Source organism: Pongo abelii, chromosome X (genome assembly GCF_028885655.2).
Source record: "Pongo abelii isolate AG06213 chromosome X, NHGRI_mPonAbe1-v2.0_pri, whole genome shotgun sequence".
Taxonomy (NCBI): domain Eukaryota; kingdom Metazoa; phylum Chordata; class Mammalia; order Primates; family Hominidae; genus Pongo; species Pongo abelii.
The window spans coordinates 9921034-9940052 of record NC_072008.2 but is presented as its reverse complement, the minus strand read 5'-3'; the positions used below and the strand labels follow the sequence as shown (position 1 = coordinate 9940052).

Genomic DNA, 19019 nt, shown 5'->3' with positions numbered 1-19019 from the left:
AGCTGGAGGGAAGCAAACGTGCTGGGTCTGCTCCCTCAGGTTCAGTTCTATTTTAGCTCAAACACCACCTGTTTCTCCCATAACCCAGCCAGAAGTCACTTTGCTCTCTCTCCTCTGAGCTTCTGAAGCATCATGTAACTTAAAAAAAAGTATCATCGCTTCAATCTGCCCTACTTGTCTTTCTATTAACACAGGATCTTGAACTTCACAAAAAATGTTATCTCTATTTGGTTCACATGAGCAACAACAACAAAAAATAATTCCGATCTCAACATTCTTTTGTTATCCAAACAGAATACAACAATACATACTTTTTGTTATGCATCGATTATCAGAGCAGCACTTCATATGATTTACACAGACATGTTTACGTTATTTTAAACTTATGCAAAACACTGGGTATCTTCAAACCTTTGTACTCTAGATTTTCTTTTTGGTGGGCAAAGAACAATCCCTTGCCTGAACTTTGACTTCTATTATTCTCCATTGAAATTTTTCAAGTGCATTCTTTCTTGCTGGTCCTTCAGAAATTAAAGAGTCTCTGAAAAAAGTTGAAAACAACTTTTCAACCTACATATTCTCGAATTTCATCGCGCCTCACCACTCAAAAAAAAACCGCACCCAACAATTCTGAAAATTGCTGGGTTGGTAGCTCAAAAGCAGAGAGTTTCTGGAACTAATTTCTTTGGAGTGGTTATGCAGTCTGCTGGGAGACATGGCCTTGATGAATGAATGAAGCAGGGGGCCCCGCTTCCTCTCGACCCTTTCAGTATCGACAGTGCCATTCACTCACTCACACACAGCCTGCACGTGACAGCTGTTCAGGGCGACCCCCTCCATGCACTGCAGAGCTATACACTCTCACCAGCACGGGTGCCCTCTGCACAGATGATACACTCGTGGCATCAGGCAGAGCAAGGCCCGCATGTGCAGAGCCCATCGAGCACTGCCCACAATGCACCGCACGGCCGGTCTCAACGGCCTGGGAGCTGGCTTGGAAAACAGACTGCAGCTGGTGCTCGGCACGTGACCTACTTGGAATCCACAGTCATAAAGCTCTAATTGTGCTTCTCAGACACAGCTAAATTCTGTAGGTGGATTATTCGTCGGCCTTTCTGACCCACACATTCTTGGTTTCAGCCTCAGAGTCTGTTAAGTAACTGCAGAGACTTCCTACACAAGCACACACACAATATCAATCCTCTCGTTGCAGAGTCACATAAATATTTGATCCCCTTGTAGAAGGCTAACAGCTCTGTTTAAGGCCAAATGAAATAAAACCCCATTACATGAGGCTCTTGAAAGCAAACTTTTAAATTGGTAATTTCTGCAACAGAACCTTGAGTTTTGAGGTCAGTGTTTAATGCGAATGTCACGGCAATCACACAACATTCTCAAGGCGACGGAAAAATCCACACCCGGGGACCCTGTCGTGCATTTACTCCCATCCCTCCATCCGCCTTTTTAAAACAAGATTGCACCACATCTTCTGCAGAGACGCACACTCTCCTCCTGCCCTCCTCGTGTGATGAAGGGGAAGATTATACTTTTTTTTTTTTTTTTTTTTGAGACAGGGTCTCACTCTGTTGCCCAGGCTGGAGTGCAGTGGTGCGATCCCCATTCACTGCAACGTCCACTTCCCAGGTTCAAGCGAGTAGCTCAGCCTCCAGCGTAGCTGGGACTACAGGCATCTGCCACCACACCTGGCCAATTTTTTTTTTTTTCTATTTTTAGTAGAGATGGGATCTCACCATGTTGCCCAGGCGGGTCTTGAACTCCCGGGCTCAAGCGATTCACCTGCCTCAGCCTCCCAAAGTGCTGGGAATACAGGTGTGAACCACCACGCCCAGCCCAGATTATACTATGTATTTAATCTAACCCTGCCCTTGCCTCAACTAAGCAGCTATGGCGCACATTCTGAAATTACAGCACAAAACGCTCTAATCTCCTGCTGCTGCCATGGTTCCTGCAGATGCTTGCAGCCTCTCTTTGGGAGTTGACTAACTCGATTTCTATTTTAAAGCTCAAAATTAACTCATTAACTAGGCCCAATTTAGGAAGGCCTGCCCTGTTCCTTTCTTACTAACAATTCTTAGAGGCAACTCTGATTTCCAGGCCGCGGCTAGGCACACAGCTGTGTGCTAGATAGCTAAAGCTGCCCTTCCATAAGGCGCTCTGTGCAAAGCGTGCAGCTCCACTATGTTAAACTGGACTTCTCATTATGTCTCCATAAGCAGTCTCACCGTGCGGAAAACACAGTAGCCATTTTAAGAACCAAAAAATGTCACCGCCGTGTAAGAAGGCCTCCCCGCCCTGGGATGTGTTTCCGGGCAGGGCTGCAGGGTGCACAGGCTCTGCCCAGACCTCCAGTACATCAGGGATGCTAGAAATCACACCGGATTTCAGCCGCTTTGGGTTTGGCAAAAGCCAGACGTCTAGCCATGTTAACCAAGCACCCGCCCACCGTACAGAAGCCTACCCTCAGACGCCTCTTCAGTAACTCTGAATCCAAATTTCACCCACCTCAGCGTGGACTGTCCCTCCTCGGCCCGGACTGCGGAGGGAAGCTCTTCTCTGGGCTCGCCGGGGTCCCCTGCCTGCCTTCGCAGTTCGACAGAAGCTTCCTGCAAAGGGCAACATAATGAGACACCAAGTCCTCAAGCTGCCTTCCTCAGGACATCTGTGATTATGAAAGCCCTCATTTGTGGGTTTGCCTTGCCAGGGCAGTTCTACAAAGCATTTCATTGAGACGACTGAACTAAGACCCCGCGTCCACTTCTGTTCTGGGCAGGAAACAACTCCTACGTGAAGCCTGTAAAACCGTGTGGCACAATTGGCCAAAAAAAATAAAATACAGCTGGTCACAAATTACAGCGGTGAAGCCTCAAGCTCTAGTACTCGTCAGAGCCTGGGATTCTTTGCTCCTGACAGAGCAAGCATGGAATTCTCAGAGGTCATACCGAATAGCCACAAGCCAGGGTATCCAACAGTGGAAATAAACACTCACAGCATCTGTGTGGATTTTCAGGGCTGGGACACCACAGAGCAAACCAGCAGCCTTCTTTCCATGCACATATTAGGTATCTTGTATTAAATTACTAGTGGTTCTTTTTTTTTTTTTTTTTTTTGAGACAGGGTCTTGCTCTTTTGCCCAGGCTGGAGTATAGTGGTGAGAACACAGTTCACCGCAACCTGAACCTCCTTGGGCACCGCCACACCTGTCTAAGTTTTTTTTTTCTTTTTTTGTAGAGATAAGGTCTTGCTTTGTTGCCCAGACTGGTCTGGAACTCCTGGCCTCAAGTGATCATCCTTCCTCGCTCTTCCAAAGTGCTAGAACTGCAAATGCACCACCGTACCCACCCTGGATTCTTTTAAAAAGAAACTGCATCTATCATTGCGGAACTTTTTTTTTCTTTGAGATGTGCAAGTGCAGATGTAATAGGGAGAAAAAGCTTTCAAAGGGGGTAGGTGCAAGAGAGAAAGGGACTGTTAACTTTGAAGCAGGGCTAAGAAATATGCAGTTTTCTACAAAGCTGGACATCAACTCTCACCATCAAAACTCTCACCTTAATAAAGTGCAATCACTTAATGTGTTTTAAATACATTTTGTCCCAGAACAATCCTTGAAAATACTTGCAAAAAACAGAATACTAAAAAAACCCAAATACTATAAATATTAAATGTCATCCATCAGTGTTTGAAAGGTGGCTACTGTATGTCATTTTAAGCTTTTACATAAACCACACATTTCCATGTCAGAGGCGTTAGTTATCATTTTCCACAGTTTCTCCCTCCAAGTTCTTTGCTGAGTATGAAGGTAGGAGCAAGCTACTTAAAGGGAAACTCAGTTAAAGCCAGAGATTATGGCAACGAGAACGGGAATGAGAAATATGGGTTTTCGGGAATATGGCAGTTTAAATTGCCTTGAAGGTGTCAACTTTGTCCCCAAATACCTCTAACACAGAGGACACTAGGAGATCTGGAAAAGGTAAATGCTCGCACAGCTGGAGCTGAGTAGCCCTGGCACCAGCCAGTGCATTCTGGGTGTGTCCTGTCCTTGGGTTAAGATGATGGTCAAGGGGGCTGTGGCTCCATGCTTACCTGCTTGTAGTGGTCTGTGGATGGTGAAGACCGGGACCTCCCATGAACGTGCTGCGGCCTCTCGTGTGGGTCCAGGCTCACATCCAGGATGTCATCCGCTGAGTGGCAGCGCCCGGAGCTCCTGGCCTCCAGAGGCTTCCTCTGTTCCTTCCAGGAGGCCTGATACTCTGCAAAGGTGCCAAGCCTCCGCGGCGGGTCTGAAGTCCCTGCCTTCTCCGCTGCGCTGTGAGCGTTGAGGCTGTCCCCAAGGGAGGTGGTGCGCGACCAGGGCTCCGTGCCCTCACATGTGCGGCCCACTGTCCACGGCCTCTCTGGCTTGTCTCTCGGGATTCCGTGAAGAGCTTGCTTCTGGGCAGGCCTCTGGGAAACAGGTTTGCTCGTTTCCTCAAAAAACTTCCACCTGTCAGCAAACGTGCCCACAGTATCCTCAGATGTCCTGGGGTGCTGGTGAGGACTGCAGCCCCTCGTGAGGCCTACCTCGTTCATCTTCTCAGGTTCCGAGTAGGACTTCAGTTTCTGCTCAGCTGTGAACCGTCTCCGGCCTCCAATGCGGGGGGGGTGGGGGCCGCCACCTGTAGATGAGGGTGGCTGGGCCAGGCCTGCCTCCCAGAAGTGGGGGACAGCATCTGGATCCCCCATCCGGTGTTCCAGTGACTCTGGGTATAGGTGTGCTGGGTTGGGGTCCAAGTCGCGGCGCTTGAAGGACGTGGCCCTCAGGACCCGGGCTTGGGCCTCTTTCAGGTGGTCTTGATAGGTGCCAGCAAGGGGTCCTTCCTGGGCGCCACCTCCCAACCCGGCCCTCCAGCGGCTGGTGGCATCCTCCGCCTCGCCTGCTGCAGTCAGAGCCACTGTGCTCCGGCTCTTCTGCAGCTTGGCTCTATGCATCTGGATCTCATTCCGCAGGGTGGTGGCAAAGCGGTCGCTTCTCCGGGTGGGCTTGCCCACGTGGGCGTCGAACGGTGGCGGTCTGGTGGCGCTGTCCTCTGGACTGCTCTCAGGCCGGCGCTTCCCCTCCTGGGTCAGGGAGTGCAACAGGGGCGTCTCCTGCGGGCAGATCCTGCTGCTCTCCCCATCTGCCCACGTGATGCTGGCTGCCAGCCTCTGGCTGGCTTTTTCTGCACGGCTGGCCCTGGGAGGCTCCTGGGCTCCCGCGGAGCAGCCCTCGGCCCCTGCGTCCAGCGGGTAACACTGTCCTGTCTCGCAGGCATCTGGAGGACCCTCAGGCTGAGGTAGGTGATGGCGTGGGCTCTGGCCCACCGTGGGTGGGGGAAGACTCTCGAGGGCTCCAGGGGCCGTGTCAGAAGGCCAGCATCCCGCCCAGAACTGTGCCGCTTGCGGGCCTCCCTGCACACAGGGCCGGGGGCCCTGCCAGCCGCTCCCCAGCTTCTGGTCACAGCTGCTGAGCCCCCTCACCTGAGGAGGGCTGTCGTTCTGGAAGCTGGCAGCCCCTGGCTCCTGCCCAAGGCTGTCAGCACAGAGGGGGCTGTGGTCGCTGTACAGGGGAGGGTGGCGGCCGCTATGAGGAGACTGAAGGAAGCGCACATCTGAGCTGGACAGAGAGGCCTGCAGCCTACTGGAAGCTCCATCCTTGGAGGGCGGCCAGCTACCGTCTGCACGGGCCTCCCGCGGGCAGCCCGGGCCTCCCGATCCCTTCCCGAGGCTCCCCGGGTGTGCTGACCTCCAAGGCCGATCGGCGAGCTCTGGTCTCCAGTCACTACGAGGCTGAACCTGGGCCAGGGCCGTAAAGTGCTGTGCTGCAGCCGCCTCTGAGAACACAGGGCCCTGGGCCTTCTCATGGCTCTTGGTGGCAGCAAAGCTGTCACTGCGGAGAGGGGGAGGGGGAGGAGGTGGGGATGATGGTGCTTTCTTCTTATCGGGAACATACCAGACTGGCCCAAAATTGGACCTCCCAGGGGCAGCCAGCTTGGGCTCGGCATTGTACTCTGGCCTGGGGCCTTTGCCGCTGTCACTGGGGACCCTGGGTGGGAAACACCTGAGCTTCTCCTCCGAGCCCTGAGGGTCGCCTGCGGCCTGGGCCTGCCGGCCACCCTGCCTGGGAGCCTCCCAGAGGCCCACAGTATAGAGGATGTTCTCTGCGGAGGACGTGTCGGCTTTGGACAAGGTGTGGTCAGGAGTGCTAGAGCTGGTGGAGAAGGAGCCGTAGGCCGAGTCACGCTTGCTGTGGCTGCCCAGGTGGTCGATGCTGCTGTTGGACTTGGCCACTGAGAGGCGACCGGAGGGGTGGTCCAGGCTGTCAACGCTCCCCAGGGAGCTGAAGTGATCTAAGGTGCGCTGTAAGTTCGTCTGCTCCCAGGAACTGGACAGGTCGTGGGAGGAAGAACTGCAAGAATGAGAAGGACAAGGCATGGTGTGCTTTAGCAACAGCAATGGCAAAGGGCAAGGTGGTGGACGCAGCTGGCCCTCCGTGGAAATACCAAAACGCCAAACAGTAACTTCCCAGGGTGAAGTTGCTGAGGCTGAGGTTGCAGCTCAGCACATCTGGATTTTAGTAGAGACACGGAGAAACTGGGCACAGGCTGAAAAGACTTTGTCCTCCCTGTTACATGCCTTTTTACCAAACAGATGCCTTGCAACCCTAGCGCACATTCTCAGCCTGATGCCCGGATCGTTGGCAGGCAACGTCTGCATTTACACGTCTATGGTCAATCAACAGTTAAGCACAGGGGTGGCCACACCATAACTCAGGTTGTTGTTGTTGATTTTGGGGTGTTTTTTTTTTGGTTTTTTTTTTTTTGAGACAGTCTCACTCTGTCACCTAGGGCTGGAGTGCAGAGGCGTGATCTCAGCTCACTGCAACCTTCGCCTCCTGGGTTCAAGCGATTCTCCTGCCTCAGCCTCCCGAGTAGCTGGGATTATAGGTGCTTGCCACTGTGCCCGGCTAATTTTTTTGTATTTTTAGTAGAGACGGGGTTTCACCATGTTGGCCAGGCTGGTCTCGAATTCCTGACCTCAAGTGATCTGCCCGCCTCGGCCTCCCAAAGTGCTGGGATTACAGATATGAGCCACCGCACCCAGCCCAAATGGTTTTTGTATGTTTTATGGTGGGAGAAGAAATCAGAGGCATACTATTTCCCCTATTTCCCCTGTGAAAATGATATGAAATTCAAATTTCAGTTCATATGTGAAGCTTTACTGGAACCCAACTGTGCCCATGTGTCTGCATATTGTCTGTGGCTGCTCTCGTGCTATAATGGCAGAGCTGAGTAACTGCAACAGAGATGTGTGGCCTGCAAAGCCAAAAACATTTACTAGCTAGCCTGTTACAGACCAGATTTGGTGGCTCACACCTGAAATCCCAGTGCTTTGAGAGGCTAAGGCAGGAGGATCACTTGAGGCTGGAGGATCACTTGAGGCCAGGAGTTTGAGACCAGCCTTACTTAGCAACATAGTGAGACCCCCATCTCTATAAAAACTTTTTAAAAAATTAGCTGGATGTGGTGGTGCATGCCTGTAGTCCCAGCTACTTGGGAGGCTGAGGTGGGAAAATGGCTTGAGCCTGGGTTGTTGAGGCTGCAGTGAGCTGTGACTGCGCCACTGCACTCCAGCCTGGGCAAAGGAGTAAAACCCTGTTTCAAAGATAATAATAATAATAATATCACACACTGCCATGTTCAGCTTTCAGCTAACTGGTTACACCCTACAGAGTTACTGACACTCACACCAAAAAACACAGGCTCCTAAACAAGATGGCGTCTAAGAGGATGAAATTAACGGTGAGTTGAGACATTGATTCCTCTGTAAGGTAATAACTGTGTGTGACTGAGAGCTCTCAATGGTGAAACTATTTATCCAGGATGTTAAGTGCTTTCTTTAAAGCTCAACAAAGCTGAGATGTTCACCCTTCAACAGGAAGAAGCTGTGGCTCCACTAGGTTGGGGGAGAGTGAGGATGAGAGAACCGTGTGACCAGGACAGAACACTGGAGAACAACTGGCTGTCATCTATGGGAGGGAGAGGACTGTTTGGGTTTCCCATCATCTTCTATAAGAACAGACCACGTATCCTCAAACCCGGGGCATGCTCCTGACTACCCACCAGTATTCTGGAAGGGATTTTTCTGCAAGATCCCAAGTCCAAGCAGATCTAGAGAACTCTGAGCACTGTTTCCACACAGATGTGGGCAGTGTGCATGTTTCTTTCATCAAGAGACTGCCAAATGGGCTTAATGGAGATCTCATCACCTTAAGTCACTTCAGGAATAAAATAAAAGGCCCACTGTTCACTTAAGTGTTACTACTCAGTTGAGAATCTGTGTGGTTTTTTTTTCCCCAAAAAAATACACTGGGCTCTAAATACCATCATCTTTTGTCACTTTAGGGGTAATGTTATATTTCAGTTGTCTTTCCTTCGTGTCATATAAATCTTTACCATGCAGTTTTATGGACCAGTATTTTTTTTTCTTTCTTTCTTTTTTTTTTTTTTTTTTTAAGAGACGAGGTCTTGCTCTGTTGCCCAGACTGCCGTGCGGTAGTGCAATCATAGCTCACTGCAGCCTCGAACTCCTGGGCTTCAGTGATCCTACTGCCTCAGTCTCCTGAGTAGCTGGGACTACAGGTGTGCACACAATGCCCAGCTAATTTTCTTTTATTTTTAATAGAGATGGGGTCTTGCTGTGTTGTCCCGGGTGGTCTTGAACTCAAGCAATCTTCCCACCTTAGCTTCCCAAAGTGTTGGGATTACGGACGTGAACCATTGTGCCCAGCCAAGACCAGTATTTATTAACAGCCAAAAACTGAGTGGTTACATTAGCTCCAAACACAGACACATACCTGCACGCACACACACACACACACACACCAAACATGCTCACTGATACACACTCACATACACATATACATGTGCACACACATGCACACATACAGGCACATACGAACACAGACACATGAACACTCATACACATACAAGGACACACACACACACAAACGTGTAGAAATACACATGCACACTCACACCCCCCACACACACTGACACCCGTAAACACACACAGATACACACACACACTCACACAAGCAGGAAGACATCCACACACGCCCACCAAAACCAGACTATCTGCTGTTACTGCCATCCTCTTAGCAGGAGACTAGTGAGGATACTGCCACTAACTCCAAGAGGGTTGAGAAGAGGCTACCAAAGCTTAAAGAACCTCTTGGGAGCTTTTACAAGATACACCTGCCGCCCCATATATATCTCCTGCCTTCCAGTCCGTGTGTAAAAACCCTGGAAAGGAGAGGGGTGCCGTGGATGCCACCCCACCGGCTCAGAACCCTACTGCCTGGCATCCCACCTGGCCAATCCCAAAGAAGCTTGGCTGAAACCCAAGTCCCATGCTCCCCTTCTTGCTCATGCCTTGTCTTGCCATTTCATTTTGTGTCACACGCTTGCTGGTTCAGTCAAAAATTCAGAGCACTCCAACTGTGATTATGTGTCAGTGGCCCAGTCTCATCAGAAACATCAAAATCATTCTGCAGTCAGGAGTGCGCTCCCTGCAGAAGGCTGAACAAACCCGACATCCTGGACGGGAATGGGTGCCTACCTCGCGTGGTGTCGGCCGGACCAAGAAGGACAGCCGCTGGTGGAGGTGAACGGGGAGGCCACTAGCTCAGGGTGGCTGTCAGAGAACTTGGTGGCATGCCAGGAGTGAGGTCTCCAGCCCAGCTCGCTCCTCCTAGAAAAGAACACAGGGGAGGCGGGGGGTCAGGGACTGCACACAGCGCTCACCCTCGTGCCAAACAGTGCAGGGGGCTCGGGGACCGCATACAGGGCACACGCTCGTGCCAAACAGTGCAGGGGGCTTGAGGACCGCACACAGCGCACGTGCGCTTGTGCCAAACAGTGCAGGGGGCTTGGGACCGCACATAGCACGTGGGCGCTTGTGCCAAACGAACAGTGCAGGGGACTTGGAGACCACCCACAGCACGTGCACTCTCGTGCCAAACAGTGCAGGGGGCTCAAGGACCGCACGCAGCGCACGCGTGCTCGTGCCAAACAGTGCAGGGGGCTCGAGGACCGCAAGCAGCGCGTGCGCACTCGAGCCAAACAGTGCAGGGGGTTTAGGGAATGCGCACAGAGCGCACGCTTGTGCCCAACAGTACAGAGACTGACACTGGTCACAGCAACTCAGGCAGGCGCACGGCACCATGTTCAGGGGTTGCCCGCTGAATCCAAACCCACACCTTCTTTTTAGATTTTTGTTCACCACCCATTTGCCCTAATGCAGAGTGGGAATCACAGGCTCTAGATGTGCAGCAACCCTTCTCTTTATTTTTATTTTATTTTTGAGACAGAGTCTCACTTTGTCGCCCAGGCTGGAGTGCAATGGCATGATCTTGGCTCGCTGCAACCTGGGCCTCCCAGGTTCAAGCGATTCTCCTGCCTTAGCCTCCCAAGTAGCTGGGATTACAGGCGCTCACCACCACGCCCAGCTAATTTCTGTATTTTTAGCAGAGACCAGGTTTTACCATGTTGGCCAGGCTGGTCTTGAACTCCTGACCTCAAGTGATCCACTCACCTTGGCCTCCCAAAGTACTGGGATTACAGGTGTGAGCCACCACACCCGGCCAGCCCTTATCTCTAAAATGTGTTCCTCCATAAATATGGACAACTGTTAACTTGTCAATTTAAAATCTTACAAATGCAAAAATAAATAACATTTATTCTAAATAAATAAGTAAGCAAATTTTGCCCTCTCCCTGCCCCAATATGAACACAAACAGAATCTCCTATCTTTTGCTGGAGAAAAGGTATATGGGTCCCCCAGGCGGCTGAGTCACACAGAGTTCAGACAGCTTATCTGTGTCTATTTACCTAGGTAACAAAGTAAAGACAGCCACCTTCTGGTTAACTAAGACTAGTAGCCACATCTTCCCCTGAGCCTCTTAGTCAACCAAAGATCACCCCAGGGAGTCATGACAACCCACACCAAAAGGCTAGAGTCCCTTCAGCCAGGGCTCCTGAACATGGAGGAGCTTTCCTGGGCTCCCCCGCCACAGTCCCCACCATCCCATATGTGGCTTCTTAGTGTCTTGGCCACATCTGCCCAGATGTGATGAGGTGTGTCTGGTTAGAAATCCCGATGGATGTCGGTAATGCAACAGGGCCTCCAGGGGAACACTGCCGGGCGTGAGATCCTCCTCCCGAGCTCACTTCTCCAGCCTCATGGTAGGAAGCCAGCTTTACGTTTCTCTAATTTGGGACAGAACTGACAGCTGATAACCCAATCAAGAATGGAGAATGAGCTCAAGTGGGCCTCTTTACATACTTTGTGGAGATCAGATGTTTTTCCCAGCAGGCAAAAACATTAAAGAATATTATGCAATAAAGAACATTTTACAAAATAAAACTGAAAAGCATTTATAACACAAACCTTTCGATGACTCAGATCATTTTAACGAGGAAAAGTATACGGGTGGCAAAATGTGTAACATGCTGATTTTATGATAGTTTCCCAGGAACCAAAGAGAAAGTATAAAAGACAAATTCAGCACCCCATGGAAGGAAAGCAACTGTAAAACCCAGACTGTACCTCATGGAATTTCTCAAAATCCTTGTAAGGAAGGTTCTGGCCATGTGAATTTCATTTTCAGCTGGCTTTCTCTGTGCTATGACATCCACAACTTCTTTCATCTTCCTTTATAGTTAATTAATGAAGAAAATAAACTAGACTGACTGAAACTGGAGGAAAGGGGAGAAAAAGAGAAGGCTAGGAAAAGAAAATGTCTGACACTCAAGACGACGCTAGTTCAACCCTGCTATGGGAATAACTGGGCTACTAGCTGGTTTAGAGGGTCAGCAGTTCTCCACGGGTACAATAAAAGTTCCCCCAGATAAACTACCATTAGCAAGCACATATAAGAATATTAGCAACAGATTTTGTTCTCACAAAGTATGCATGCAAATGGCCGGGTGCTGTGACTCACACCTGTAATCCCAGCACTTTGAGAGACTGCCGTGGGAGGATTGCTTTCGGCTAGGAGTTTGAGATCAGCCTGGGTAGCATAGCAAGACCCCATCTCTGCACAAAATTTAAAAATCAGCCGGGCGTGATGGCGCGCATCTGTGGTTGCAGCTACTAGGGAGAATGAGGCAGGAGGATGATTTGAGCCCAGGAGGTTGAGGCTGCAGTGAGCCGTGTTTGCGCTACTGCACTCCAGCCTGGGGGACGGAGCAAGACCCTGTCTTTTAAAAAATATATATGTGTGATAGATTATGAGGAATCCAGTGACCATGCCATGCCATGGCATTTCGAGGAAGCCCAAGTGAGCCACGCGGATAAGGCCGTATGGAAAGCGACACCAGGCAGCCCCAGCTGTCGCCCAACCTCCTGGCCCCACGCACCAGACACAGGAGAGAAGGAAGTCATTTGCACGTATGGCCCCTGCAGAGGCAATGTGGAAAAAGACTGAGGAACCCAGCCGGCAGCCAGAACCAAGGCCCAAAGCTTCTGGGCATCTGCTGCTGCTCAAGCCAGCCCCGCGGAAGGCGCCTGTCATGGGGGAAGGGAGAGAGTGAGTCGCAGCTGTGCCCCGCCTCTATTCCTAGCTTTGGCCCTGGACAGATGCACATCAATCCCGGGTGTAGCCACTGACAAGGCAAGAGGGAGGAGGGAAGTCACTTATCCTTATTCATAAGTGGTTAATTTATTCAAAGTGACAAAATCCAAAGTTCAGTTCCTTGGTCATTCTGGCCACATTGTGAGTGCTCAATGGCCACATGTGGGTAGTGGCTACTGCATGGGCAGCACAGATATGGAACATCTGCAGCCCTGCAGCTGGAGCACTGCCTTAGAGATGTAGTAACCCCATCTCATCTGCATGGCAGGAATGCTGCTACCCCCCTGCGACTGTCTGCTGCCCGCAACCCTAGCACAGTGACTGTTTACACCACCTCCCTCCCCAACCCTTCCATAATGTGCAGATAACTACCTTTTGGAGATTTTCTAGAGCATATTTTTAAATCTTGAAATAGCCAGCCCTAACACATAGCATGCTTCTGAGTACCTCCGTATAGGCCAATTGCTTTGTGCTCAATTTTACAACTAGAAATTCTGTTTGACACCACTAATTTTGGGGCAACTTTTCATGTGGCAAAGATGATCAAAATGGAGAGTAATCATCTTAAATCTGCTTTTAAAAATATAGTAATTTTTATTTTTTATTTTTTGTAGAGATGAGGTCTTGCTATGTTGCCCAGGCTGGTCTCAAACTCCTGGCCTCAAGCAACTCTCCTCCTCGGCCTCCGAAAGCACTGAGATTACAGGCATGCACCACCATGCTCAGCCTTAAATCTGCTTCTGAAAATATCCAGGAAGTCTCCTCCTCCCCATGTACACAAAGCTTCAGTTTGCAGAACTGTTTCAAAGAAAATGAATCATCCCCATGCACCGATTCCTTAAATCCAAGTATGAAGAGAAATTAGCCCTTTAGCTTGGTCAGTTACATCGGGGAGACAGCAGCTTGGTGGTAACATTAACCTAAACCAGCAGTTAGCCAAAAAACCCAAAATACATCTCAACCTTCCACTGGCCTCAGGCTAAAATAAGAATTAATTCAGCGTTGCAAATGAATAAGGTAGTGACCACAGAAGCCTTCTAGCAGCTGAGAGGGCTAAACAATCCCGTTCCTGGACCAAAATGTCATTCTGTTGAAATCTGAATATTATGTTTTAAAACAAAACTGTAACAATAATATCATTTCAGATTTACTTTTACCTTAGAAGTTTATTCTATAATGATGATATTCAGCTTATATCTAATACAGACTTTAACAGCTGGCCATTTAGTCAAAACGTATACTGTTCCATGGGTGGAAGAATGGACAAACAAAATGTGGTCTATCCATACAATGGAATATTACTTGTCAATAAAAAGGAAATTTTGACATATGCTACAACATGGAAGAACCTTGGGGACGGTATGCTACGTGACATTAGACAGTTACAAAAGGACAAATACTGTATGATTCAACTTATATGAAGTACCTGATTCGTCAAAATCATGAATGCAGAAAGTAGAATGGTGGTTGCCAGGGGGTGGGGGAGGGGAGACTGAGAAGTTGCTGTTTAATGCATATGGAGCCTCTGTTTTGCAAGATGAAACAAGTTTCTGGAGATTGGTTGTATGATGTGAACACACTTAATGCTACTGAACATTACAATGGTTAGGATGGTAAATCGTATGTGTATTTTACCATAATTATCAACAACAACAAAAACCCAAAGTGTATATTGTGCATCTCCCATAGCTACGGGACATCCCTGTGGATGTGTCCATCCGCGAGGGCAAAAAGATACAGGGTTGAGGTCAAAATGCAGGCCAGGGAAAGAGGAAGATAGGAGAGTCCAAACAGGGGCGTCACAGCCAGAGAGGCTGATGGCATGGAAGAGGGCTTCCCATGGACGGGAATGCATGTGCAGAAGGCAGCTTGGGTGGGAGTTGTCGGAGGCAGGCAGGGAACCTACCTGGAAGTGAGACTTCCATGCCTTCATAAAATGCATCTTACCTGGTTTATTCCTGCACAAGCCACACACTCTTTCAAAACTGTCTGAAGAGAATGAGCAATGCTGTATGAGGCAATGAAAAAATGAAAACAAACCCAGAAGCTCCTTTTTAAAAAGATAATATACAGATATATGTGTTCTTACGTATGACACAGTCAGCAGTTCTTATATGAATTGTGGCTTTTTTTTTTTTTTTTTTTTTTTTTTTTGACAGGCTCTCCCTCTGCCACCCAGGCTGCAGTACAGTGACGCAATCATGGCTCACTGCAGCCTCGACCTCCTGGGCTCAAGTGATCCTTCCGCCTCAGCCTCTTGAGTAGCTGGGACCACAGACACACACCACCACGCCCAGCTAACTTTTTGTATAATGAGAGATGGGGTATCGTTATATTGCCCAGGCTGGTCTCACACTCCTGGGCTCAAGAAATCTGCCTGCCTCAGCCTTTCAAAGTGCTGGGATTACAGGCATGAGCCCCTATACCTGGCCTAGGGATAATTTTTTAAATAAGCAAATGAAGACACACAGTGAAAAGAGTTACACTCTTTCTGCTTTAACTGAAGATATCTTGGTTACTGTGGACAGTGAAAATTTACTAAAATATATATGCTTTTTTTTTTCCAAGTCTTCTGAATTTCCTGGTGCATAACGAATGTATTTGGGGATCAAGCCGGGGTCAGAGTGGTTTCTGTTTGTTGGCACCTCTGAAACGGCTGGATTGGTGTTGATAAGGAGATGGTGGGGAGGACCTTCAGCCCCTACATGCTGGTCGCTCAAACACAGACCCGTGGAGTTGGGGACAGAGTGCTCTGGCGCCACCTAGAGCCCGCCTATACTCCTGGTCTCTCTGGCTGAGTTTCAAGGGCTCCCAGAAGGACTTGAGTAGACTGAAGGCTGTGGTGTTTCCTCCTGCACAAGCCATGCACTCTTTAAATGCTTTAAACCACCTTGTCCCTAGAACCATGGGTCTCATGTGCAGGACAGACATGTTTCTGTGTATTCCCTTTCATCCCGCAGACTTGACGAGTGCCTTTCTTTCCCCAGTCTGCCTGGTTTTGTGATCATTCTCCCAAGCCATTATCATTTAAAAATTTTATTTGTTTAATTCAAAAATTTTTTAAAGAGATGAGGTCTCGTCATGTCACCCAGGCTGGTCTTGAACTCCTGGGCTCAAGCAATCCTCCCACTTCGGCCTCCCAAAGTGCTGGGATTACAGGCATGAGCCACCACACCCAGCCCAGGCCATTATCATTCTTCCAAGACATAATGTTTAGTCAATGCATACTATTCCTTTCATATAACAAAACACCATGGTACTGACAATACCGAGTTTTCTGGTACTCCAGATGGAACTATTCATTCTAATGGTGGGTTCCCCTGAAGTCCCTTCCCACAGATTGTATACCAAACTTCATTGAAGCTTACTTCAATTTTTTACAGTAATTTTATATGCTAGGTAGTGTTTTGGGTTTCTTTTCTTTTTTTTTTTTAAAGGACAGGGTTTAGATCACAAATATAAAAAAATGCTAGGATGTCCTTGAACATTAAGAACAACAGCTGTATGTTTGAGCCCAGGAGTTCAAGGCTGCAGTGAGCTATTATTGCAGCACTGTTCTTCTGCCTGGGTGACAGAGCAAGACTCCATCTCTAAAAAAAAGAAAGAACAGATTAGATATTGAATATCCTGTTTTATTTTTAAAAGGAATTATTACAAGAACTGCTTCAATGAAATCTTTATTATTCACAAAGAGCAGAATTCCTTCCCTTCTCTCAAACTAAAAAAAAAAAAAAAAAAAAGAAAAGAAAAGAAAAGAAAAAAAAAATCACGAGTATTGGGTTATTTTCCTAACCTTTTAGAAGAAAGCAAAGAAGCACCACCTCCCAAGACAAATAGTTTGTGTTTCGTGCCCCCAGCTAACTAAGTGCACAGTAAGAGCACTGGCTGGAGGCCAAGGCAGGGTCTGGGAGGAGAGGCGCCTTGGCCTGCTGGGAGCCTACGGTCTGAAACACAGGCCCACCTGGTCCCCCTGCCTGGAAACTGCGATGGGGGGCGGGAGGTGGTGGTGGTATTACATACGTGGGGGCTTTTGGCCTACACTGGGAGCTGAGGAACGTTTCGTGGGAAAACAGATAAATAAAGGTTTCTAAGGGCTTCTTGGAGATAAGGAAGGGCAGGGTTTGAAAGAAGAGTCTGCAGTTGGAAAGGCCTTGCAGATACCAGGCCAGGATGGGAAGCCCTGGAAACAGTCTGGGAGCCTCAGGGACTGTGACAAGCTTCCTGATGTCAGACCCCGGGGTCTGGAGAGAGGGGAATTTACCCGGCAATTGCTCACACTCTTTTAATCCTTTAAACAAAAACCAGCTCTCTGCAAACATCAAATGAACCCCAGCTCTGACTCTGCTTCCTTCCTTTTCCTGCCACTCCTCCGGAAGGCTTCTTCCTCTCCCAGTCTGCCTGCACTTCCTGCCAGATCAGTCTCCCTGCATGCAACACAGCCCTGGCCAGGTCTTGCCCTCACTCTAGAACCATCAGCTGCTCCCAGTTTCCACAAAAGGAAGTCCATGCTCCTAGGTTCTCTGTGGTCTAGTCCAGGGGTTCTCAGAGCATGTTCCCTGGGCCGGCAGCATCTGTAGCATCTAGGGTCTTGGCAGATAAAGCAAATTCTCATTTCCCCAAGACCAAGGGAGTCTGGGCTGCAGTGGGCCAGGAGCGCCTGCACCATCTGAGCAGCTCTGTGTGAGCCGCTGGGTGCTGGCCCCATCCTATATTTCCACCTCCCTCTCCCAAGCCTCCCCCTCTACTGTTCTCACTAGAACTTCCAGCTATGGCTTCCAGCTTTGGAGCACCTAGTATGGCTGGCAGACGTTTATATCTGCCTCTCAAAACTGGCTCAGCTACAAAGGATGGCTCCGCTGGCCTGTCCTCAGCAAAGACTTTCCTGGATCGACTTCCACCCTTCCTTCCTCTCTGAGTCCGCACTTGTGAGAGCTCTTCAGCCCACTCAGCTGCAAGCTCCTGGAAGGCGGGACCTAAAGGAATGATTTTAACCACGTGGTGGGAGTGCTTCTCACATACATCACACAAATGTATACAAGTACGCCAGAGCACTCTAGAAATGGTTAACTCTGCATGTATTTTCTATAAGAAAAGTCGTCCCCTAAAGGCACTATGGGAAGATTTATATGCAGTGTCTTTTCCCGGGCAGTGGCGCGGGCAATGCCTGCGTGAATGGTGACATCATGTCTGATAAAGTCTATGGTCCTAGGAGATAAGAGGCAAGTAGTTCCTGCTTTTAAACATGAAGAGAACTGAGGCAAGATAAAAAATTCCCAAATGACCTAAGTAGCTGAAACTGAGACATCAGAGCCTCATTGTAAGCAAATGCCAGGGCCCAGCAGCAGCATTCACGTGGGGTGAGAGCCCCAGAGTTGCTCTCCACCTGGCCAGCCTGCCTGCCTCACCCCTAGCAAGAGCGTGCCCCGCCTCTGGCCTCCACCTCTGGTGTTCAACCTGGGTCCTATGGCAGAAAAGACTGCGGAGGAATGCCACAGAAGCCACAGGCAGAACCGAGCGGCACAGAACAGAGGAGTGGAGCAGACCCAAATGACTTGTTTTTCCCATTAACCTTTGTAATGTTCATTTCTATAAACCCACTACTGTTGGAAAGAAAAGGAAAAAAAAAAAAGACGATTGCTGTCCCAGTATCCAAACCACTTGTGTTCAACCATATATATGCCCCAAGTGTCAAATCATCATTTCATTCAGCTTGATGTTTTAAAAAGGGCACCCACACAATTTCCTGGCTATGTTTCAACAGAATGAATTTGTTGGCAAAGGAACTCAGCACATTCAAGTGTGCCGTCATTAATATGACTCATTTTATATAGCCCTAAGGATGAACACCACGGATATAAGAAAAAAGACACAAAAAGTTTAACTTGTTGAGTCAACATATCAGTATACACATGGCAAAAGCCATACCAAAAAAAAAAAAAAAAGCAACAAGAGACTGCAGACTGCTGTTCTCTAAATGCTATGCTATGTATAAAGCGTTCTAGCCATGTAAATAGATGCAAAGGGAAAGGAAAGAGATTTCAAGAAACAATCTCCCCTAGCTCTTTGTGGAATTCTGCCCACTAGATCTCAGCAAACAATATCCCCACCTAGCCCTTTCTGATGTTCTGCTCATTACATAAAGCCCATAATAATTTACTGTATTTTTACTCAATTTGTCCTCAAATTCCCTTCCCAGAGCCCATGGTTACTCAAGGTACTAGAAGAGTTAAGAAGATATTCTTCACAGAAAAACAAAAACCAAGGTATAGAGAAGAGATACGAGGTTTAGGGAAAGTAACCAATAAAAGAGACTTTAGAGTCATGGTGCAGCAAAGAAACATTGAGCCCG

The 19019-nt window shown here is 48.8% G+C and overlaps 1 protein-coding gene across 3 annotated transcripts in view; it reads right to left on the bottom strand.

The window, feature by feature from the left end:
• Window positions 1-19019, bottom strand: part of SHROOM2 (shroom family member 2) — a 162723-nt gene that overhangs the window by 48395 nt on the left and 95309 nt on the right. For 2 of the 3 annotated variants that reach the window (XM_054544329.2, XM_002831370.5), the window contains exons 3-5: window positions 9655-9786; window positions 4102-6442; window positions 2524-2624 (exon numbers count right to left, since the gene is read on the bottom strand). In XM_054544329.2, the coding sequence (XP_054400304.1) occupies window positions 2524-2624; window positions 4102-6442; window positions 9655-9786 (2574 nt within the window). Of the gene's footprint in view, window positions 1-2523; window positions 2625-4101; window positions 6443-9654; window positions 9787-11643; window positions 11753-19019 lie in introns of those variants that run through there. The other variant, XM_054544330.2, reaches the window with a different exon arrangement.